Source organism: Corvus hawaiiensis, chromosome 1 (genome assembly GCF_020740725.1).
Source record: "Corvus hawaiiensis isolate bCorHaw1 chromosome 1, bCorHaw1.pri.cur, whole genome shotgun sequence".
Lineage (NCBI taxonomy): Eukaryota > Metazoa > Chordata > Aves > Passeriformes > Corvidae > Corvus > Corvus hawaiiensis.
In genome coordinates, this window is record NC_063213.1 from 72,374,049 (window position 1) to 72,398,489 (window position 24,441).

At 41.6% G+C, this 24,441-nt stretch overlaps 1 protein-coding gene across 2 annotated transcripts in view; it reads right to left on the reverse strand.

Annotated features, from left to right (window-relative positions):
* CDH20 (cadherin 20) overlaps positions 1-24,441 on the reverse strand; it is a 118,649-nt gene that overhangs the window by 23,594 nt on the left and 70,614 nt on the right. For both annotated transcript variants that reach the window (XM_048310966.1, XM_048310976.1), the window contains exons 2-5: positions 13,773-14,140; positions 6,955-7,249; positions 5,135-5,254; positions 1,834-2,001 (exon numbers count right to left, since the gene is read on the reverse strand). In XM_048310966.1, the coding sequence (XP_048166923.1) occupies positions 1,834-2,001; positions 5,135-5,254; positions 6,955-7,249; positions 13,773-14,015 (826 nt within the window). In that variant the 5' untranslated portion in view covers positions 14,016-14,140. The remainder of the gene's footprint in view (positions 1-1,833; positions 2,002-5,134; positions 5,255-6,954; positions 7,250-13,772; positions 14,141-24,441) is intronic.

The following is a 24,441-nucleotide window of genomic DNA, read 5'->3' on the forward strand; positions in this document are numbered from 1 at the left end:
GTGAGAAACCAGGCTGTGAAGAGGAACCAAAAACTGCACAGCAATGCAAAGAGCAGATCAGGGCAGGCCACAATGCTGCATGGCCTGTAGAGAGCCTGTAGTACCTCTCCCAAAGCTGTGGCAGCCGTGTGATTTCCTTTAAAAAGCTACAGCCCAGCTAAATTCCCTGGGGAAGTTTTATTTAGGTGTTTGTTACATAAAAAGGTTTGTTGAATGTTTTTTTTTTTTTTTAACAGCAATACACCTGAAGATAGGAACTTCAACTAGAAAAATAGGGCAATTAACACCAGTGCTGTTGCAGCCATGATATAAAGCAGGGTATGGAACAGATTTAATAGGACAGGCATCTTTTTGTTAGATCAGTTTGTACAGCAGGAATAAACATAAGTTTTGAGCACCACAAATCCTTTCTCAAGTCCCTACAAACTTCTTTTCAGCCCTGAAGAAAGCTCAGGATCTTGTCAGTTTCTTTCAAATTTACCAGTTACTCTATTAAAATGTATTGCCTCTCCCTACAAATACTGTCTTGAGCACATTTGTTGCATTGCTAATTTGCTTAGCAGCAAGACTGGGGAAAGAACAACCTGCTATTTTAAAAGTGTATTTTGAAAATATAAATGTTGTACCTAAAATACTTCTCTGGCATCATACTTTAAATTCAAACCTTCCTTGTTGCACCCTCTCTGTTGACTGCATCATCTATTGAGCTTTACAAGGCAGAATGACACCAAGGATGAGGTTTGATGAATTGTCATTTTTCTTAATCAAGAGTTTGATATCAGTTACAATTCATGTCACTTTCAAAACACAATTGGCAATGGTTTGCTTAACAAGTTGCTTTAACAGAAGAAGAAAAGTGGAAGTTGAGATTTCTTGATGATCTTAGTGGAACACTTTGATTTAGCAATGCAACATGCAGAAACAGATGGAGAAGAAGAATACCAACAAAAAGAACTGCGGGAGTTTGCATTACTCAGCTAAATGATAAAAATGTCAAAACCAAAATGGCTTGAGATTGATTTACATCACTAGAAGAATCAGTTTTCTTAAAAAAAACCCAAAATTATATCTCTTGGAAGATTTAGTTCAATCAAAACTGAAAAGCTTCTTTCAAAATTTTAACCGCAATATAGAATTATGTAAATAAATGTGATAAAAAAATCTTATAAACAAAGAGCAAAATATTGCAAATCTTGTTTTGAAGTTCACTTTTGTAAGTACAAAATAAGGTTTCTGATAAGAGTGGAGTTGCCTATTTTTGCATTCCATTAACTATGGCTGTTCCATATCTTAGGGTTTAACTGTATATTGCCAAGGTTTAGGTGAACCTTTCCCGGAGAACAGCCTGTATGACAACCCACTCCACAGTGGCAGCACAGCTCCCAGACACTCCCCTGCTGTGGCCTGGCTGGAGTGTTGAATGAATTATCTTTCAACTTCCAGCACCACCACATGTCCCTGATTTGAGAGACATCCTCTGGAGATAGGATGAAAGGACAATCGGAGCAGCAATTAGTAGCCAAAGGCAATGGCCATGAGGAGTCTAAACACAAAAGTTCTCCTTCCTGCCTTTTTCTGTAAATTAATTTCTCATCCTTTAAAAAAGGTGTTATTTTTGATCATTTTTGAGGTCAGAAATCTTTTCTGAAAGGCAAGGTATTGAATAATTCCTTTTGACATCTTTCTGAAGGAGAGTTCCGTATCAAATCCAAAAAATTCTGCCCATCTCTAGTAGTCACTATCCTGAGTTTGAAAATGGCTGTCATGAGAGCAAACAGCAGACGTAAAACTCAGCCACCCCTTTTTGCCTGTCCTGGCACCACGGGTACTCACTCTGTGGAAATCTGGGTGGATTGTCATTGACATCAGAGAGGGTGATGTTGACTGTAGTTGTTCCAGCTAATCCTCCCAGCTGTCCACCCATATCCTTGGCCTGGATAATCACTTCGTAATATTCTTTTGCTTCTCGGTCCATGTTCATTAGAGCTGTTCTAATTAAGCCTGAGATTGAGGGTGGAAAGGGGTTTGGGGAACAAAAGAAAATGGCAGTTAGAGAGTATACAAAGAGGGTGGAGGGCTCTTGCTCCTGCATCCTATTCCCTCTGTCAAGAATGAGACCTGTACTGAATCCCACCTTTCCTGGCAGAGTAAAACTCACCCAAGTGAATCTAGGTTAACAGAAGGTGTGAATTTTAAAGAAGCCAGTTAAAATGCATCAGCTCTGGGACAGGCTGTCTGTTCAAAATTAAAATGTTGCCTTCCAAGGAAAAGCTTTTTGGGAACAGTGTGCTACGTCGAATTAAGGCCCTGCTCAGGATGACTATCTCTGCACAAAAACTGGAAGTGATGTGCTTTGCTAAAAAATCCATCAAGACGAGTTTTCCAGAGTGTTCCTAAGCACGCAGTCCTGGAGGCCACCTGGCATGAGCCCGCGGGCTTTGCTCGTGTCCTTCGGGATCCGGGCTGGGGCTGCGAGTGCAGAATGTGTGGAGATGCCGCTGCACCCGCTCCGGACGGGCCACCGCTCCCCGAGACCGCAGGGCGTCCCTTCCCTTCGGGGTAACACTACTGCGAGAGGACATGAGGTGGCAGCAACACTTCTCTTTTGGAGGCTGCGAGCGCCGGCCCGGGCAGCGCTGCCGGTGCCGCGGGAGTGCCGGGCGGCCCCGCTGTGCCCGCACAGCTCCGCGTCTCCCGCTGCCCGTCCTCCAGCCCTCCCGCCTGCAGCACCTCCATCGAGCAGCCGGCAGAGCAGCCCGGGGATGCGCTGCCAGGGGACACTCCCTTGCTAGCGACACGTTTGGGATGCCCTTCGGGGTGGGGGCAAGTGTGTGTCAGCCCCAGGCACCATCCCGCTCGCACGGCTCAACACGCAGCACTTGCACATCAGGACACTATTAACTTGATTGATCTGCATTTAGTCTTTATTTTTAGCAGAAAGACAATGTATGGGTTTAATAAAAAAGCAGTAAAAAGATATTGTGTTGGCAATTATCACTGTGTGTGAAGGGAAGAAATAGTGACCAGTACGGAACAACACGCAGTGCGCTATTTTAATTTTCCTGCATGGAGTTCTTCTGAGCCCTATCCTGTAAAGCTGAGTGCCTCCTGTGAAGTGCTGTAGTTCCTCAGCTCCCATGGATTTATAAATAAGATATGAAAATACTTAGCATTTTGGGAAGTATTTTCTCCATATATGAACACTTTGTAGGGAATTTCCACTCTTGGCTTGACCTAAAAAAAAGACATCAGTGCCTAAACCCCAGGCATGCCATGCCTATCTTTGGGGCCTCCAGTCCCTAGAGGAGGGCTAGTCCAGGACACCAAGACTCAGAGCCAGATCAGGTACCCAGAGGTGTAGCAATGCAGAGCAGGGAGCATCTGATGCTGCTGCACACAGTCTGTCTGCAAAGAAATGCTAAGGATAGCGGTGAACATTAAACCCATCCTTAGGGCTATGGGAAAGACTATGGGAAAGGTTCAGATCCTCAGGTCTTCCAAATAAGTGTGCTGGAACCATTTCTTTCACTAAACTGAGCGAGGTTTGTGCTCTTAAGAAAACAGTAAAGAGCAGAGGTGATGTCCTTTCTTTTCTATAACAGCCAGATGGTTTCTTAGGAAGTGGGAGACTTCTTTTATCTTGTAGGGGAATATGATTGTCAGGCTGTAGAAATATCCTGGAAAAAGGGAGGAGAAGGCTCTCAACTTTCCTTTGAAGTTGTGCTTTCACATAGACACTTGTTCAGCACCTGTGAGGACAGTGACAGAATAGGAATAGGAGCACACCTCTGGAACCAAGAGGCTGCGTTGGGAGGTAAATGGTAAGGAATCCAAGTGCTTCTAGAGGAGGACTGTACTGAAATAAGGTGTCCACTATTGGGTGTTTTAATCACTATCTATGAATACAAAGGAGCTGTAGGTCATTTATGCTCTAGCTCTGTGTTAGAAGAATGTCAGAGCTGCAATTGCATTCTGTGGGCTACCAAATCCCACAGGGTGAGTTTGCACAGGGGAAGCTGATTACAGTCCTGTACTTGTGATAGGGAAATGGCTTATGGCCCACAACAGTGCTTACCCTAAATGGGAGTCCAGTTGCTGACTCTGGCAGCTAAAGGCTGAGGCATCTTTGAACCTGTTCAGAGATGCAGATCTAAGTGACTGGGAAGATAATAAGAGGAGAAAAAGACCTTTTCTGGGTTAAATACCCATAAAGTACATGATTTTGGACTTAAGGGCCTCTCTTCTGTATAAGCTGCATCCTAGTGATTAAATCTGTACTGGATCCGATCCTGACTATTGGTCCTTTGCTTTCCTAGAAATAATTTGGTACTCAGCAAATCTGTGATTACGCCCTTATTTGTCTGTGGTTGACACCTGATTACAAAAGGAACATTAGTAGTTTATTTATATTGTAAATAAAAACAAAGCTGAGAAAATAATATGCCACACACAAATTTGTCTTTGGCTAGAGCACCTATCCCGTAAACTGCTAACTTTAGAAGTAGATTATTCAGTGTTTTTCCTATGTTGTCCCCTAGGGCTCTGCAGTGACTATCGTCTCTTGAGTTTCTGACCTTAGCACTACAGATGCCCTTTAGAAACTGTCAAAATCTGTCAGATTCCACTTTTGAATATAAACCTTGGATATATACAGAAAAGAGAGAGAGAAAGCAAGCAAAACAGAGAGGGTGTCCTATAGATAAATGTAAGGTTATTAACAAGAGCACCCTTAGGTAAAACTACTCCAGATAACTGCATCCTTTAGCTTGCACTTTCCAGTCCTGGCTGGTTCATAGATTTTTTTTTCCCCTAAGCCTTGTTATCAACTAGATCTGTTGAAGACATTTTTCAATGATAAAAGCAAGCAAGAGTATTTACAGCACCAAACCCATCCAGATCCTGAGTTGCAGAATATGGTCATTCAGAGGAATATATCACTGGAAAAAGCACGTTCTTCTTCTGGAACTCACTGCCACAGCATTACTTTACCCCTCACATAGTGCTGCTCTGTTTTGGCTCCAAGCCACAGAAATACATTTCTCTGACCACAGCAATGATGCACTGCCCTTTCTTTCTGCTTGCAGCTTTTTCTTTTGGTTTTCACACTGACTCATTCCCTGATGAAATAACATACCTGTCCGAGAGTCCACAGAGAAATATGGTTGTCCTTGGAGGATACTGTATACGACTCTCGCGCTGTTCCCATAGGTTGGGTCATCAGCATCTGTCGCTGTCACCTGGATAACAGAGGTGCCTGACAAAAAAACCATCAAGGTAAGACCTTGTGGGATAAAGAGCTGGCAGGAAAAGTACACAGTTCAAAGTAAATTGAAATGCCTAACAAGAGCTTTCCCCAACCAAACTTTTTCACTTGATGCTCATTGTGCTTGTATTTACTGCTCATACTTGTAGCTCATTAGCACTAAAGGAATTAATAGGTATTAATTCATCATGCATCTATAAGAAGATATAAACCAGCAAGTACTCTATGGACCACAGTTACAGAACTGCTGAACTAACAGTACTTTGTTATGGCTGGCAGAGAGATGGTAATTATATACTGCTTGCTTCTTTTCCCCTTGTCTTGATTTTAAGTGTTATTAGGAGGCAGCTCAAAGAAGTTCCATAGCTCTGCTGACATAAATCATTAACTGTTGTAGCAGGCCCATAGATGCTGTATGTTGACTGAGAGATGGAAATTGTACACAAACTGTGAGCAGGAAGGGATGTATCTCTGATATAATCTCTCTGTGGGATTGCAGTTTACATTGCACGGCCTAGAGATTATACACTGCTGAAGTGCCTTTTGGAACCCACACAGAGGCATATATACTTCTTTTTTCAATTGTTTTTCAAGGTCTGCTTCCTCTGAAGCTAGTAATGGCTTGCAGGTGATGTAATTTATCAAGAACAAGGAGAAGGTGAGGCACAACTGAAATATGCGTGAGTTTTGACTCCTTAAAATGTCAGACAATGCCTTTATGAATGTATCTAGCCTTCTACATAATGTTTTGTGTTAGAAACAAATCCAGTGTTACTAGATAAGAACTTGAAGATAAATCTGAATTCAGGCTAGCCATTACCATTAAGAAACATTATTTCTGAGTGGAACTTTTGTATTTGATGCCTCTCTCTAGTTTTATGTCAACATAATATTGAAGAATGAGGAATTGAAGCATATCTGTAACTTCAGGACATGAAATTTATATGGTATTATTTTCTCTGCAGTGATGTCACAGAGCCAAAAAGCAATAAGCAAAAAAACAACTCAAAAAGAAAGAAAAAGAGTCCAGAAAAAGAGTATTTTATGTGATTATTTAATTTACTATATGGAAATGATTTCTCCTGACTTGTGTAGATGGAAAGCTACTGTTTGTCTTCTACATTGCAATAACAGGAGTGTCTTCAAGATGGTCCCATTCTCTAAAAGTGGAGGGCAAATAGTACCATAATCTCAGGATTCACTGGATTTTGTTTAGTGCAGGCTTACATGGATTAGAAGGAGCTAATGATTGCTGTAATTTCTCCATGTTTTCAAGGGCTCCTGGACAGTAGTTGAGCTCTCAGTATGAACTTGATTAGGTTGCTAAGACTGTGTTATTTTTGGGATGGTAATAGTTGTCTAATGGTCATTACTATTTCTACCATCTGATGTCAGAGGAGAAGGGGCACTATGTTACTACAAATTGTCTGAGCATGGCATGTTTGATTCACACCTTTCTTCAGCTCTCAGGCTTCCCTTGGCACATTTTCTTTCAGAGGGGCTGAGCTGATGCTGATGTAAAGCCTGCATTCCCTTTTCTACAGCAACCAGGCACCCCAGGGTGAGCTCCTCTGTCCTGCAGCTCCTGCGCAAGGGGCAGAAGCTGAGTTCAAGGAGTCAGGGAATTTGTGTTTTGGTGACCATCTCCACTTTTCTTATAAGGGAAAGAGACTCCACAAAATTTGCCTTACCCACAGGTGACATTTCCGGAACAGAGGCTACGTAAGGTCCATCCAGGAACTTGGGTTCATTGTCATTGATGTCTTGGATTTTGATGATAAACTCTGACTCTGGTTCCATCGGCCGGCCCGTTCGCCTGTCCAGAGCCTGTGCTCTGAGGGTGTACTGTGACCTTTCTTCCCGGTCCAGCCGCTGAATGGCATGAATGTCCCCTGTCGTATCATCAATTGTGAACACAACGCCAGCTCCCTCTCCTGAGAGGATGTATTTTATCGAGCCATCTCCCCTGTCCATGTCAGAGTGGAGCTGTGGAAAGGAACAGGATGCAATTAGACCATGCACTGGGTAAACAGCTGCTGAGAAACACTGAGCACGTGTTCGTGCCAAGCATTCTGCTCTCAGTGTTGGGACTCACAAGGTAGTTTTAATGAACTTGCTTTGCTGAAAGAGGCAAATAGTAAAGTCTGTATCACATAGTTGCAATTAAAAACCTTCTCCTGTCTTCCTGTTTCTCCACCCATGGCTGTGCCAAAAGAAAAAGCAGAGGCACCCAAACAGGAACAGGCTCTGTGCCTTTTTGGAATCTCACTCAACACAATAATTATCTTTTACCTGGTTGCAATGGCCACTGGGAAGATTTGGGATAAAGTGAGGTCAGCAAACCTGCAGACTATTTGCTCACATGGCTTAAGAGGAGTCAAATACTACAGGGGTAGCATAATGGTGGGAGAAATAAGGCAAATCTGTTTGGGATCAAGGGGAAAGCAGAATGGGAGAGCTACTCAGTAAATGTTATGGTTCAGTAAGTGTTATGACTTTTTCCATTAAATTTTAGTAATAAAATTAGTCTGGATCCTTACAACTTCAGGAAGGAATACTGTCAAACAGTAGGTAAGGTAAGCAGCAAGAAACAATTGCTTATGACCATGGCAAGCTACAGAGATGAGAACCATCCCAGATTTTCTAGGAAATTAGCAAACGGATTTATTGCATGACTGCTAATTAGTTCTGAGCAGCCACAGATAGCTGTGAATGCAACAGAACAGAGAAAGAGTAAACGCAGTACTAATTATGATCTAAAACAGGGAAACAAATCATTCTGGGGACTACATTCTGTTAAGCACCTGGTTCCTATGAAATACTGGAATGACTATCAAAAGCAATCGAATTGCTTAATTTCACTCACACTATGAAAATCTGCAATGGTATGCTCGCACTTCCACACTTTTGAGGAACAGAGCATAAAGACCAATGCCCAGTGGTGGTAATCATTCAGTCCCAAAAGACAGCAAGGCAATAGACTTGAAGTGCAATAATCAAAAAGGTTCAAATGTGAATATGGTTTTCCAGTGTGATTATCATTTTGGGAGATGAATAAAGGATAAACAATTATTTAAAAAATAGTGAAAGTGGGCTGGATTCAGTTAAGCACATTTTGAAATGCATATACGAGCAAATCATCTCAGAAATATGGTCAGAATTAAGTGTGTATTTAGTGCTTTGATGAGCTTAAAGGACATATGGGAATAATTTTGAAGGATGGGACCAAACATAGGTAAATATTTGTATTGGAGAGAAAAATCTTAGAATAGTAAACTGAATATATGAACACAGGATTGGTAGGATTTGAAGAAAGAATCCAAACAGAAATGGATAATTTGTGTCGAAAAGCAGAAGTCAAACTTTGTACATTTGATTACAGGCATTCCTCTCAAGAACGAAAGAAGAGATCTCATCCCTGAGCAGTTTAAAAACATAAAGAACCTATAGGATAACTTACCTCATAGGAAAAAGTTTAATAGGGGTGTGGACAAAATGACTTATCTGACCTAAGCATTTCTAGTGCCAGTGGAGTACCTCCTCAGCTGTTTTAGGGCACACGATCCCATTGACTGGGGAGAGGAAAGACCTTTTCCCCCAGCCAAGGGTCTGGTTGGAAGATGCTCATTCTCTGTCTCCCTTACTTGCCTCTCAGGTAGGTCACCTGACCCACGCAAAACTTGGACCCACTCCTGGTTTTAGGGCAAGACTGCTTTCAGCTGAGGTGGGATCCTGTGGTTTTCCATGGCATATCCCAGCCTGCAGACAGGTGTGCATGGAGGTGGCCCACGGACTCCAAGTGACTGCTGGGAGAGTGAGATTTAAGGGCAGCAGCACTGCAATGTGGCTGCAAGAGCTGAAGGTGCAGCAGGTTTGTGACAATGGCTGTCAGGCCACTGGTATTTCCCTTTCTCCTCCTCTGTCTCTGTCCCTGCAATGGCTACTGCATCTGAGAAACATCGATCCTTTTGAGGAAAGCTGGCAGCTCTCAGGTGATGTATTAACTGAATGGCGGAAGAACAAGCCCAGAAAAATTTGGCAGGGGTAAACAGTTAAATTTAGATGGCTGCCATGTGTATTAATTCACATGCAGGCACTAGGACTGCAAACTGGTGTATCTTCAGGAAACACCATCTTGTGATTAATTTAAAAAAAGACAGTGGTTGTCATTACCCTAAACACCCATAATTCAGAGATCATCACTGTAGGAGCTAGTAAACAAGATAATTCCAGAAGGAGGACACTATTATAGCTTTTCAAATTGATTCAGAACCACTAAGCTACATCTTGGGTGTTTGTTTTAGTGCATAAGTGCACCAGTGAAAGAATGCAGCTGCTGAGACAGATACAGATGTTAGACCTGACTGGGGAATTAGAGCCAGCCCTGATGGAAGAAAATGTGTTTTGGAACAACAACAAGTCCTCATTAAATAAGGAAAAGAAAAAAAAAAAAAAGAGAAATAAGAAGTCAAAGTCAAATTCAAAGTCAAAGAAAAGGCAAAGAAAAATGAAACAGAAAAGAAAGAGAAAAATGAAAAAGAAATTTTAAAAAAGGAAAAAAGAAAATGGAAAAAGAAAAGGGGAAAAAGAACAGGAAAAGAAAATGAAGAAGGAGAAAAAGAAGAAGGAAAAGAGAAAGAAAAAAGGAAGCGTTTTTTGAGATAGCAGTAGGTGTTCAGGACTTTTCAGAATACTTAGAAACAAATAATGAATCAAACTAATGGGTTAAATTACACCTTCTGTCCAAAGCCCTATTTGGAATAAATGCAGTTGTGAAGGGAGCAAACAAGGAATGAACATGACATGCTATTAAGAATTTGGGAGTACAAGAGGATCTCTGTCTAACTGTGATTTGTTAGAAACATTGGGTCTCAACCAAGGCTAGGCAGTAAGAAATGCTAGCAACACTTTTGCAGCTTCTTGTATAACCTGCTCTTTCTAGACAAAGCAAAAAAGAGTATAAAAGACATAACACTGCCAGACTGCAATAAATCTGAAAGAATTTGGTGTCTGAAGGGACTGAAGCTCACCCCAAATCTAGTATCAGGATGCTGTAGTTTGGAGTGTAAAAGTCACTGTGTCAGAAAGGTGATCTAGTTTTAAGTTGGCTCTGTTTTATGGATGGTGCAATAAATTGTGCTGCCATGTGGCTGATACAGAGTAGGAGGAATTAATTTGTACTTTCTCCTCCATATTAAGGAATGGGTTATTGGAGGAATAAAGCTGATAACTCCTGAGAAATTTTTAACTGTGTCAACCCGCGTTGCTTCTTTTGATGAGAATAGTACAAAAAAATGAGGATGTTACATCTGCATTGGAATGACACATTTCCTGGCAAAGGGCATGTGAAAGAGGGTAGTGCTGCAGTGAGCAGCTCAGGGGAGGACTCACACAGCTCTGCTAACCAGTGTGTGTGACTCCATCCTTGATATGCTTCTCCCTTCTCTGCTTCCAGGGAGGTAGCACCTGCAGGGGATTTTTGTAAGGATGCATGAGTGAATGCGGTTGATGTACATTGATAATCTGCAAAGAGGTTGCGTTTTATTCATTTATTCAGCTGCTGCGGTTCAAATGCTTCTTTGAAACAGGGTTAGGGAGTCTCCAACACAGCAAAATGGTGAAGTGTATCCCCAGTTCAATTACTGACACAGTGTAGGCTGCTCAGTGAATGTGGAAAATACCTGCTGTAGCAAATGAAGGGGCTTTGGTTTCCCTAGTTTATCGTATTAGCCAATAATGGCTACCTCTAGGAAAACTGAAGCCTTGTATTTATCTGTGACAGGATCAGGAACCCTCTGAAGCTGAAGTGCTTTAAATCACTATCATGAACACTGATAGAAAAGCAAAAATTGTACTGACTTCACATCAGGAAGTTTCTTTCATTTCCCTGTCCAGAACATATTTTGCCTTAACAGTTGTGTAGGAAAGTTCATGGAATCATAGCAGCCTTGGAAATCATATTAGGCAAGCCTGGACCTATGGTTCAAGTCAAGGTGCTTTTGTGGTTGCTCCAGTCATACAGAACCAGCCAGAACCAGCTGTACAACCAGCTCGGTGCTATACATTCTTTCTCTTTCTGACGGGGGCTTGGAGAGAGCAGATGGATAAAAGCAAGGCCTGGCTATGAGGATGTTTCAGGATGTTGTGGGTGGTATCAGTCAGAAGAGGCCCTGCCTGGCCTGGTATGGGACCCAGGGCTGTTTTGGAGGGCTGGTGTGAGCAGCCAGCAGCAGACTGGAAGCCCTGTTGCACCTCCGCCCCACTCTGTGCGAGCCTTTACAGAGCTATTTTTGAGTCAGCCTGGGGTGACTTGGGCTGAAAAATTTCTGGCCTGCCAGAACAATTAATTCACCCCACAGTCTATTCCCTGCTGACCCCTTTCCTAAGGATCCCTAAGACTCAGGCAGCACAAAGGCAGGCGGGCGATGAACTGTGGGAGGCTGCTGCCTCGTGGGAGCGCCCCTGCCTCCGGCTGGGTGAGGCGAGGGGAAGCCTTGGCCCCACAGAACCCCCACAGCCCCCATGGCACGGCTCGGCTGGCGGCTCCGCACCCGCATCGGGGATGGGACACAATGGCACGTGTGAGCCCCAGAGGGCCCTTTTGGCAGCAGAGTTCCCTGGGGCCGGGACTCCATGGAGCACTGCCGAGTTACGAGTCTTTCCGAGCAATCCAGCCATGTCAGCTCAGCAGTGCGTGGGACTAATTGGCCCTGTTAGCCGTGGGAGCTAATTAGCCCTTGCGCACCCCGGTGCGAGCACAGCCAGTGCGCAGGCAGACTTGGAGAGAGCTCCCCGACGGCAGCTTGGGCTTCAGAGTGGCGGGCACGGGCCGCGAGGAGCTGTCTTGGTGTCCTTCCCTTGGGCAAAGCCGAGTGGTGGCAAGCTCAGGAGTGCTGCTGACTGTGCCAAGTGCATGTGCTCCTAATGACATTGTCGGGTCTAAAAGATGAGCCGGTTTCTCCCTGTACTTGTTTTACCTAAGATTTGGCTCACAAGTAGAAGCCTGAAGTCATTTCAGATGTAACTGAGAATGTGAAATAGTAAGTCTGGCCCTTGTTCCAAAGCTGGGAATTTCATGAAAACAAATATTAATTTCTTTAATCAATAGAGATATCAAGAGCTGAAAAGCTAGGTGCACAGATGAATGAAGACTAATGAGGTCTCATCTGGAGGCAATCGCTAGTTATGCCATTGCTGTGGGAGGAAGAAGAGCTCATCTTGCTGTCAGTCGTGCAGGGATAATTTAGGAGGAGGTCTTTCGAAGCTGTGGATTCATTTTAATTTATACTGGTGTGACTGAGAGCACAGTTTAGCTCTATGGGGTTGTAGAATAATAAATATGAGTCCAAACTGGGCCTCTGGATATGTAACATTTTTTTTCCCTGCAGATGGATAACTTGGAAGGAAAAATGGAGCTTATATCATGTAAAAAATAAGCAATGAAATGTGAAGGAATTGTTTTCTGACATTCTAAGTTCTTTGTTTTTCATATATACCTATACATAGTCTCCACTTGTCATAGCCATATCTGATATTCTAGGCATGTAAAATCTTGATTGTATTGTTCAAACACTTAAGTACATTAACTCTCTCCACATTTTTGTCCAGATTTGCCACCTTGGAGTAGAATAGAAGCAAACTTGATGCTGACCATAAAACTTTGAATAACAGGATCAATACAGGGTCAGCGATTCAGGGTCTCTCAAAACAAAAAAGGAGGATGGTTATAGTGAGGCAGATTGTGATGGCAGATGTCACTGGTCTGATTTCCATCAGCTTCTTTCTCAAGGAGACACAGGAAAGTAAATGCCAAATATTACCAAGTATATAGGATGAGCTCAGGAACACATTTTACACATATCTGTACTGATGGGTAGGTTCTTGGGGTATAAGGGATCCAAAAATAGGACCCTTCATGGTTGGATTTAATGACCTGTCCCTTTACACTTCTTGATCTGGAGCAACTTCTCTGTAGTCCACAGAATTAACCTGCAGTCAAGATATGGTAAGTCAGAAGATACTCTGACCCTGGAGATTTGCAGAAAACAAAAACTGAAATGTCAGTTTTCAAGGGAAACTGGCTATTTAATATGATTTTGAATTGCAGCTTCTAGCTGACCTGATCATGGACAGAAGCATGATCACAAACTCTTCCTTTCTTTCCTAATCCTTATATGTCAATATAACCTTGCTTTGCCTTGACATTGTAGGAGTCCCTGGAAAGATCGCTGCAGATTTTCTAACACTACCTCAAATTACAGATGATGATTGATGCAGCAGATCTCTTTAAAATAGGCAACTATATTGACAGCCCCTTGAAGCAGAAATTCTTCCCAAACAAAGGTGACATGGGGCAAAAGCTCTTGGGAGCAGAAGTGAATTTAATGTGGATAAATTCACTGCCAGAAAGAAGGCAAAGGCACTTGTGGAAACATCCCATGTTTCACCACAATCTGCAGATACACAGATGGATACACTCTTCCAGACATCCTCCTGCTGCGGGTCTTACCTTCCCAACGTAGAGAGGGTCAGTTCCTGTGTATTCCTCCAGAACAAAAAACTGGTTCCACACCCAGCTCCTCTTCATACGCTGATGCAGCTTGTCTGACAGGTTGCCTTCTTGCCCTTCAGTGAGGGGCCTGGCACTTCCTGACAGCACAGTTGTAGTAAGGTCCATCAGTCCCCAAAAATACAAGGAGACGCCAAGTCCAAACAAGTTCTTTGCATTGCTCATTCTACCTGAAGTCCACATCCGTATACTAGGACTGACTTAAAAGTCCAAACACAGTAACTTGGGTCCCTTGAGAAAAAAGTAGGTCCTCTGTGTAGTCCTTTGAAATGTCCAGGAGAAATCCTGGTTCTCAGAAACACAGTATCCTGTAAAGTCAAAGGAAATTCATAAGAGAATGCTTTTTTCCTCAAGGCAAATGAGTTTCCTCAATAGGTAAATATGCTATAAAGTATTTAATCTTCTATATAAAATTGTAACATCAGGATGCACACCTTTCGAAACCAGAAATACTATTACCATATAAGCTGCAGACCTGGAGCCTTAGGTACAAGAAACATCAGGGTTTAGTCAATTAGCACGAGATCTCTACTTTGCTAATTTAGCTGTAGGGTTACTTTATGATATTGATTGGCATGAGCTAAGTGCATACTCTTCAGAAATATTTATGACCAGAAGTCCTCGGAGAATATTTAAAACCAGTTCACTCTGGAAAATTATGATAGGTGGAGAACAATATTTGGCAACCATCTTTCTGTTTGGAAACTATGTCATTGTCATTACACATATATCCATGCACACGTCTACATAAATACAGATATTATTGCTATATTGCAAACCTTGAATATAATTTCTAGCAGCTTCAAGTTATTTCTAGTTTTAATTATTCTTTCAGCCTCTCTGTTGCTCTTTGAATTCAGGTTTCACACTCTGCTGCCTTGTCTCTGAGGAGCTGATTGCTGCTACAAATGCAACATTTCTAGAATTTGAATGGTCAGTTAATCATTTTATGACCCACAAAAGGTTTCTCAGTGCTGGCGGCTATGTACTGTATGTCCAAGCAAGTCAAGCTAACACATTTCTTTCCTCCACAGGCCTGAAAGACCTGTTTAGGCAAAGGAATGCTGACCTCTATCAGAGGACACTTTCTCATCAGTCTAGGGTCTTTTCTTGTCATGAAGTCAGTTTAGTTGGTGACCTCACTCCAGGCTATGGATTATAGCAAACCTTTCCTTCACCATTTTGCTGAACATAATGATCTAGTGCTGCACGCAAGTTACTCTGTCAAAACACTCCATACATCCTCTGTTGGCCCAGTATTTTTGCTGTTCTTTTAAAGAACACTTCTTTTTTTGTGACAAACAGACTCATTAGGAAAGGCACATGGAGCTCTGAGACTTAAGCAAGTAGTTCACCCTTCTTTTTACTGCTGTTCTACACTTAGGTGTTTAGGCTTAATTAATTGTTTTATCCTGTGGAAATAAATGTAGCAGGAGATGGCTGTCAAATACTTACAGTTGAAATCCTTGAAAGATTTCAAAATCATAAAAAGTATTTTTGACAGTTGCATGACTTTAAAGACTGAGGCAATGCAACATTTTTAACAGAGAAGAAGAGAGTATTTGTGAATTCCCCAGCATTGAGGCTGGTAAAGCTGGAGAACTGGGTACACTTAGAAATCTACTGAAACAGAAATTCAGAAATGAATCCGAAAGTTGGCTGAAATCTGAAAATGGCAGTGTAAATCTGGAAGAGGTTTCCACAGGGGGAGTAGAGCCAGAATTACCATCTAAGACTAATTTCTACACAAGATAATGTTTCCAATTATAAAGCCTAGAAGAAGTATGATTACACAGTGCTGCTAGCCTATACAGTTGTGAAGTGTAGCAAACTAATGGGTCCTTTACCTTGAAAAAGTTTACAACCTAAGACTGAATAGATACAACAAAGAAAGACAAAACTATAAGCACAGAACATGGTAAAATTCTTCTAAGCAAAGCAATGTACAGAACTGCTGGTTGTTTAGACACTGGCTACATAATATCTTAGGATTTGTTGTCTGTAAAGCCAAAGAATGGGGATTTACCTAAGCAGTACAAGCCCAGAAGGACCACAGTAATCTCTGTGTGTCTGTCACTTAATGAAGAAGGTGGCAGCTTTTTGTAAGAGGCAGAGACAAGGCTCACAGCCCCTGCTGATCCCCACAACCGAAGGAGTCCAATAGTATGCAGGGTTTGCCTCTCTCTGTCCTGTGACGCCTTCGCTCCAAACAGCCGACACACCTCTACACTGGGGAAAGAAGGCTGAAGCCCTCTGCACGTAAGCACGCCCACCATGCTCTTGGCATGTTCTAAACAGGAAGTTATTCTCAGCAAAATCAGGGGGAAATTATTTACAACCCATGTTTTGCTGGTGAGTAAATGTGGGGAAGAGCTTCCCACCACCCCCCAATGTAATTTGAGGGAACCCACCACTGGCTCTGCCATGCAACAGGAAGAGAAAGTGGGGTCAGGCTATGATCCAGCAGCTAAGGTCCTGCCTGGATGGGCATTTAAGAAATTCCGGCTACTGCACAGATCAGTTACATCTTTGTTTATGTGACAAAGAGGTGATACAACATGATGGACCAATTTCTGTGGCAATCAGAATTGTGTTTGTAGGTGAGTTCTCAAACCACAAATTCAAAACTAATGGTGCCAGATGTCTCCTGCAGTTAAGTTCAGCCATCAAGGATCAACAGTGCTTAGGCGAGATATCATTGTTAAATGAACTTGCAGAGTTACTAGTATACCTGTAATGAGGCAATAGCAAAAGAAATCTGGTCATCAGGATGCTTTTCATCCACATGTGTAAGTCAGCAAGAAGCAAGGTAAGTAAAAGCAGTGGAAAAAACGTCAAGAGTAGGGACATAAATGCTTCAGGCTCTCTGTGGTAACAGCTTTTGTCATCTGAATGTGCAGTTCCATGAGGAACCTTTCTTGAAAACAGTGTGCAACCCAGTGGTCCCCGGGAGCAACATCCCTAAGAACATTTATTATTCCAATGGAGTCTTATTCTGGGGTCTTGCAACTATCAGGAAACTTGTCACTAAATAATGTAAAGTCTCGTAAAAGGATGTTCCTTCCTTGAGTACCAGTAGTTTCCCCATTTAACGCCAGCCCATGGTGACATGGTCATATCTTTTTGTAGAAATGGAAGAAAGCAGTAGTATTGAAGTGGAACGGGTTTTTTCTCTGTTAATAGCAGAGTTTCTCGTTCTCATGCCTTTCCAAAACATGAGCAAGCAGGCTCAAACTCACTGCATTTTGCTCCTCCCCTAAAGGAAAATTGATACCATTAATATCAGTGTTTAGTCCACAATGGTCACTCACTGAGACTGAAGGAGAATGTCTCAGGCCCTCAGCTGGTGTTAAAGGGATGAAAGATAGCTCTGTTAACTTCTGGCTGAGGGGCTGCTGATCTCTCTGGTTCTCTTCCCACAATGTCACCAATCCCAGGTGTGTACTCTTGGTCTCTGCATCTGCAAGGCCTGCAGGCCAAGGAATGCATTTCTCAGCAGCGTAAAAAGGCACTCACATACATTTAGGGTTTGAATTGTGTGGTAGCACAAGTGATGGCTGAGCTACAGTTAAGGCCATGGGTGACTTAGTGTCTCAGAGGGACTCATGGAGATGGCTTCTTCACCAGCTGCGTGTGAGGGATGAATACAGGGTCACTTAGACTGTGGACACAACATTTGGTTAGGATAAAAGACAGATACTTGGGGTATATTAGCTTGGTGAGATCTCTAGACTTAGGTGGCCCACAGGGGTTTTTGCCACAGCTGGATGGCTCAGGCTTGGAGGCAGAGTCTGTTCCTTGCAGGGAAGCAGGGGGACCCATTACACAGGAAGGGTTTCTTGGCATTCCTGAGTGGGGCAGAACCAAACTTTTAATGTTCCCTCAATGCAAGTTGTTTCTTGGAGCCCCTCAAAAGGCATTCTTAAGGAAATCTGCAAAGATGGAATTGGTGACATTCTGCTTGCCATATGAAATATATTACAGAAACAAGTTTCATGACTCAGCATGGGGATGTGCAAAGAATTTGAAGGCAGTAAAGAGAGGGAAATCTTGTTTTCCTTGCTCAGACACAAAAATTATTGAGCCCAGGAAGACTACATGACCAAAATCTGTGAGATTTCTTCAGAGGGTACTTTTTTTTCAAGAATAACTTAAATGTTTCATTTCATTTCATTTCTCACAGTTGTGTAGTCCATTGTAAAACATTTAGGTGTATCTGTGCAGTTTATATCCCTGACCCAAAGTGAATACGTTTCTTGCCCCTGCGTTTGAGATTAATATTAAATTATCAGCTCAGTTGTTTAGGTTACTTTCTCTGTTCTTGCCTTGCAAACATTACTGAAAATTCTTTTTTCTTGTCAGTCAGGAGTTACAAATGTGGCTTTTGGTTTCATGAAGATGCATGCAGATCTGATTGAACTTGTGCTACTTGTGATCTATACATCGTACAAAGGAACTACCTAATTGTTCTACACAAAAAAGAGTCTAAATAATGCACTTCCCACCAATGAAAATATTAATTTCTCTTTTAGCCCATATTGAAAATTAAAGCAGGCATATTCCATACTCTTCATGCTCCAGTTTTACAAACATCCTCCCTCCCTGCCCCCAGCACATATTTGTTCTGTAATTAAGCTATTCTTAATTAAATATCTAATTCTGGGCAAAGATGAAAAGGAAAATGAAATAACTGCCACAACCAGCTTCTGTCATTTCTTGCAAGTGACCCATTTATCTTGTTAATTCTGAAGAGAACAACACTTCCAACAAAAGGATAAAAAACTTTAATAGTTTGGATGACCATATGGGCACCAGAGAGTTCCACTGGGATTGAAATGTATTGTGCTCAATACATATTTACATAAATGCCAAGGATTTTATAGTCAAAAAGCTCAGAGTTGAAAAGCTTTACTGACATGCTTAGTGTACTCATCACATGAGCAAGTGGTCTCCCAGAAAGTTAGTGGACTTATTTGCATTCACAAAATTAATTACATGCTTATATCTTTTATGCCTGGTCCTTGCAATGGATTTTGCTGTGTGGACTCAGCATTCTAGTAGAATACTACAGACCTTAGTGGATCCCATGCAGGCACATTGCTTGAGCAAGGGCAATTCATTTGAAAGAGAAAGTGGAGAAGAGGGGCAACCAGTTTTAAACTCCCTCTTCTATTTTCTCTGTACATGGATACACAAATACATGTGATACTTCTTAAGTGTTTCAAATATGTCAAGCTTCTTAGCAGCACATACAATGCACTAGGAATATGCCAAGGAAAATGATTTCTGTGTTTAATGACACATTTAAAGATTTCCCCCCCCAAGTATTTTGCAAAAGAAACTAAACAAATTGGTGATGAACACAGGAAGAAGAAATTAAATTTGACTGAGAAGAATTCTCCAAATGAGCTATTTATTTTGTTCCTTGAATTTCTCAATTCTGATATTTCAAACGAAGGTGGAGGTGCACTGTAAGCACTGTGAAGTTATTTACCCACCATGAAATGGATTATCCTTTTATGTTTTCACAGATTAGTTCTTAGGTTTCCTGTACCCTCATTTGCTTGCTGCTTTGTCATAAGACACCTTTGCAATAAGCCCACCGGAGCACCAGTGAGTAAGAAGCTGTTTGCTGTATTCTCCACCAGACAGACCACCACAATAGGTGCTAACAACGCCTGCCAGGGATGGAGGCTCCACTGATCCAGGAACTAAAATTTCTTAAGAAATTAATGCAATACTTGTCTCTTTTCAGCCCTAGTGAGGTTATATGTTGGAGTGTTTTGTCCAGTTCTGGGCTCCTCAGTACAAGAGAGACATGGAACTCCTGGAGTGGGTCCAGTGGAGGGCAATGAAGATGATCAGGGACTGGAGCACCTCTCTTAGGAGGAAAGGCTGAGGGAGCTGGGCCTGCTTATTCTCAAGAAGGACTAAGAGGGAACCTCATCAATTTCTATAAGTATCTGAAGGGAGGGTGTCAAGAGGATAGAGCCAGGCTCTGCTCAGAGCTGCCAAGCAATAGGACAAGAGACAGTGGGTAGAAACTGATGCACAGGATGTTCCACATGAACATGAAGAGGAACTTTACTGTGCAGATGATTGAGCACTGGAACAGATTGTCCAGGGAGGTTGTGGAGTCTCCCTCACTGGGGATATACAAGAACTGTCTGGTCACAATCATGTGCCACGGGCTCTGGGATGACCCAGCTGGAGCAGGGAGATTGGACCAGATGACCCCCTGTGGTCCCTTCTGACTGACCCGTTCTGTGATTTTGTGATTCTATGATTTTAGAAATCCTAATGCTTGCAGTACCTAAGTTACATATCTCTAAACAGGCTGCCTGATTATAGCCCTAAATATTTCTGTACTACTTCCAGAACTTCCTGTTTTAATCTCTGGTCCAGGACAGTCCTACTCTTATCATTACCTGTTATACTTTCTGGACAAGTTTAAATTAAAAGGAAAAATCAAGAGGCAAGTTTAAATTAAAGGGAAAAATCAAGAGGCACTTGTTACTTTTCTTGAAAACTGACTGGGCCTGAACATGTATTTTTATATTTACTTCACTTTATTAAGATCTTCATAAATACAATGAAACTTGACAATATAGCATATGGCGCATAAACATTAACTCAAAATACAATCTATTGTCATAAAAGTACATCTACAGACTAGTCAACAATCTCTCCTGGGACACATCAGTGAACTCATTTTGCTCAAGATCTGAAGTCCTTCAAAGATGTGGAATGTCTGCAGAGTGAAAAATCTCACAGAACGACCCAGGGAGTCTCATTGTGTAAATCCCAGCCCTACGGTTATAGATGCATAAAAAGATCAAAAAGAATGAAAGACACACACAATCACAAAGTAAACATTTCCAAATAGAATTATGCTTATAACTTGCACCAGGGGAAGATCTGATCCCCAGCTTTTACTCAGTGTGAGGCACTATAAATACCACTGTAAAGAGCAGTACAGAAGTACAGGACAGTTTCTAAAGCTCTGTGCTGGTTTAACTAACTCTGCTGAAGTCAGCCTCAACAGGAACTAAGTGTAACATTGCAAATACACTGGAAAATTCAAATAAATTTCAGATAAAACAATCCCTCTTTCATCAAGGATGTGCAAAAATACACAAAACTTATGAAAATCATACTAATTATGCTTTCATCATTAAGCAAAAATATTCCTTTTAATTCTCACATCCTGACTACTTTTGCCATGCTGTCAAAAACCCTGTACAAATAACTCTAAATTGTGAATTGATGTTCATGTAAACTAGCACATATAGTTTTTTTAAAAAAAAACATAAAGCCTTTCCTCTCCCCAAAGTGCGACCTTTCTTTGCAACTGTACCAGGAGCCTTTGCTCAGATTTGTCTCAAGGCCCCTGAGCAATACAGGCATCTGCCACTCCCCTGCTATGGGACAAAACCTGTTCCTGTTGCACACCCGGAACGCATTTTGAACCTGAGGTGTCCCTGTCTGTGCTGCATGGTGACTATGGTAGCAGATCATGTTCTTTAGTTACAAAACATTGCATTTTGTGCATACTAGTCCCCACAATATGACATATTTCCATGTAGCAGTGAAAAATGGTCTCTTTCTTATTCCATGGCTGCTGGATAGATGATAAGGCTCTCTGATAACCCCAAATGCCAAAGACAGAAAAGGTGTTATCTCCTATCTGGTGCCAGATATGAGAAGCAGCTGTCTGTCTGCACCAGGTAGAGGTAATATTTCTTCCCATGCATGAAGATCAAAACCAATGATTGGTAAGGGCCTATGTGCTTCTTTATGGTGAAGACAACTTCCTAGTTTCATTATGACTGTGTTCCTTGTTAATTTGGCATTTCATACAGCATTTTGTTATATTAGAAATGGACCCAAACCAACCCATTTTCAAAAGCAGCTGTTGAAGATGAAGAAGTGAACAGGTAATTTCTAATCAGAAATCAATATTTTGCCATCTCTCATAATTACTGCATGCACCCACTGGCACTTAGTGGGTAGTGGACTTTTCTGTTGTTGTTTTTGATTTGTCTACTTGTATTTTTGTTGTTGTTGTAGTGTCTTCATAGGGAAAGGGTATTCTTTAAATTAACTTAGAAAATAGCTGTAGGTGATCTAAGAGGTGAAAATCTTTCCTGTAATTCATATTTATTGATTCTGACATTGTTCAGTGGTACAACACTGGCATCTGCACCTGCCCTGATCTCATTGATTGCCTTGTCTGAGCATGAGGACATATGCTACTAACCAACAGGATGAACATTTTCAAGTCAACTCCAAGCTAGTGTGTATGAAACCAAACCAGCAAAAGAAGTCTTACAGCCTCCTTCTCTTTTCTGAACTACTAGAGTCTACCTTGTTTTTATCACCAAGCTTCAAAGTGTTTATAGAAATACAGAATACGAGTGCCTCGCCTTCACAGGGCACTTTCAAGCTGAAAGAATAAAGTAAGAAGGAATAAATGTGTGCTGACCTCATTTGTTCTGGTTCTAAGACAACAAGCAAAAGGTTCATAAAGCCTGAAAAACAACCTCAGATGCTTTGCATACCAGCCTCTAGATTTGGTCTTCAAACTCAATCGTTGCAGTTTCCACGGAGAGTTTATGCGATGTATTATCTAATTGTCCCCTATTATTGTGACAGGCTCTAACAACACCTACCCCTTACAAGGGAGGTATATAATATTTATTTTTAATCTTCTTCATAATCCACTGCTGGGACATGTTTCCAGCTTTCCCAGTGCCTCCCATGACATAAAATGAGTATCCTAGATGAAGCAATTCCTCTGTCTGGATTGCTTAATGGCTAAGAAGAACTAGCATTTACTAGAATATAAAAGATTTTTTTTGTCTTGCTGGCAAACTCTTTGCTTGTCAGTTTGTTACAGGTGAATCATTCAGAGAAGCCTCCAAAACCCTGTGCTCCATCTGTCTTAGTATTCAATTTGAATGGTGATGTAATAGCAGCTTTTGTAAGAGCTGAGGTATTCTTGGCCAAAATTCCCATCCTTCCATTATCTGCTGTGAGCCACCTGGTTGCTGTCCTTCAGAGGGGAGAATCTTCTGCAGCTGTTTTGAGTCTGATTTCCCAGAGAAATGAGTTTATGCAGTGATATAATTGCACTGATATTCTATTAGCATTGTGAAAGACAGAGATCCCAAGGATTGCGGTATTTCATAGAATCATAGAATCATTAAGGTTGGAAAAGACCTCTAAGATCATTGAGTCCAACTGTTTGTCCAGCATTTCTATCTGCTCCCTGGGGATTAGCAGGTAAATTAGAGAAGGAAGATTCAGGTTAACATTCCCACTGAGGAAAGTATGGGCAGTTATACAATCTCTCTGACTGAGGGATCATCTTGCATGCAGTTCTGGAATAGTAACTGGGGTATTTTGGCTGTTATGACACGGGAGCTGGAAGGAGCTGAAATTATTGTGTATGAAGGAAGAGTTATGAGGGAAAGACATAACCATAATAAACCAGGCTTTGTAGTTCTGCTCCTCTCCACTTGTTTGTCAAAAGTCTTAGAGAAAAATTTTATTCACATATAAATTCTAGGGGCCTCCCCACTGCTTTAAAGCCTTTTCAGTGATCCAGTAGAGCACATCAGTGCAAATTTTGAGAACGGACCTGAAAGAAGGTATGGCTTCCATTCACTGTTACTGGTGGTCACTAAGAGGTCATTTGGTGCCTCTTTAATATCTAGGCACACCTTCTCTTTAGGCAGGAAAACATTGGCGGTGTACAAAGAACTAATGACCCTGAACACAGAGAAACCCTGTAAGCAGCAACTGCAGGGTCATCAAGGCCCGTTTCTCCCACTGTTGGTAGCCACTTCATGTAACCCCTCAAATAATTTGAAGATCCTTTCTGTATGTGTACTTCAGCAAAAAGATTCTTCTTACATACCTTCTTAATGTATTCTTTCTTACTTATGGATCTGCATTTTTATCAGTTAGTTCTGCACCGCAACTTTTTGAGATATCAGGATGGACTTGTCAAACTAGATCTCTGCTCTAATGTTGAGATTCTTGCCTTTGGAAATTGCCAGTAGCTGGTACTTCCAAAGAGTTAAACTCCCTCTTCACATGCTTTGGAAGTGATAGTTCAGAAATGAAAGAAATTCTGACAAAAGAAACTTGACATCAGAATAGCTGTGACTAATAGCAGCAAAGAGGATTACACCAGGAAGCTGGAAAAATGGGACATCCCAAGTGGAAATGGAGTGGTCTTCCAGTCTGGCACAAGTGAAATCCTAATGAGAGAACATATAAGAAAAGGAGAAAAAGTGATATTTTTCTGAGGTATTGAACTACAGATTGCTGGGAGAATGTGTGAGATATGAAAGACATACTTGCATACTTAAATAATTTGCCTGAAAGATGTTACACAAGGAAATTTTGCTTCAAGTTAAGGCTGAAAACTCCAGCCTTGACGTAATTTTGTTTCTTCCTCCTTGTTGGAGAAGCTTGGTTAATAAAATATTTTGTATTTGAAGTTTCAGAGAGGGGAAGAAGAAGTGGAAAACAAAGAACAATGGCAATAAGCACCAGTGCTCAATGTTGAGGTCAATAATGTGATACTGCTTGATACGTA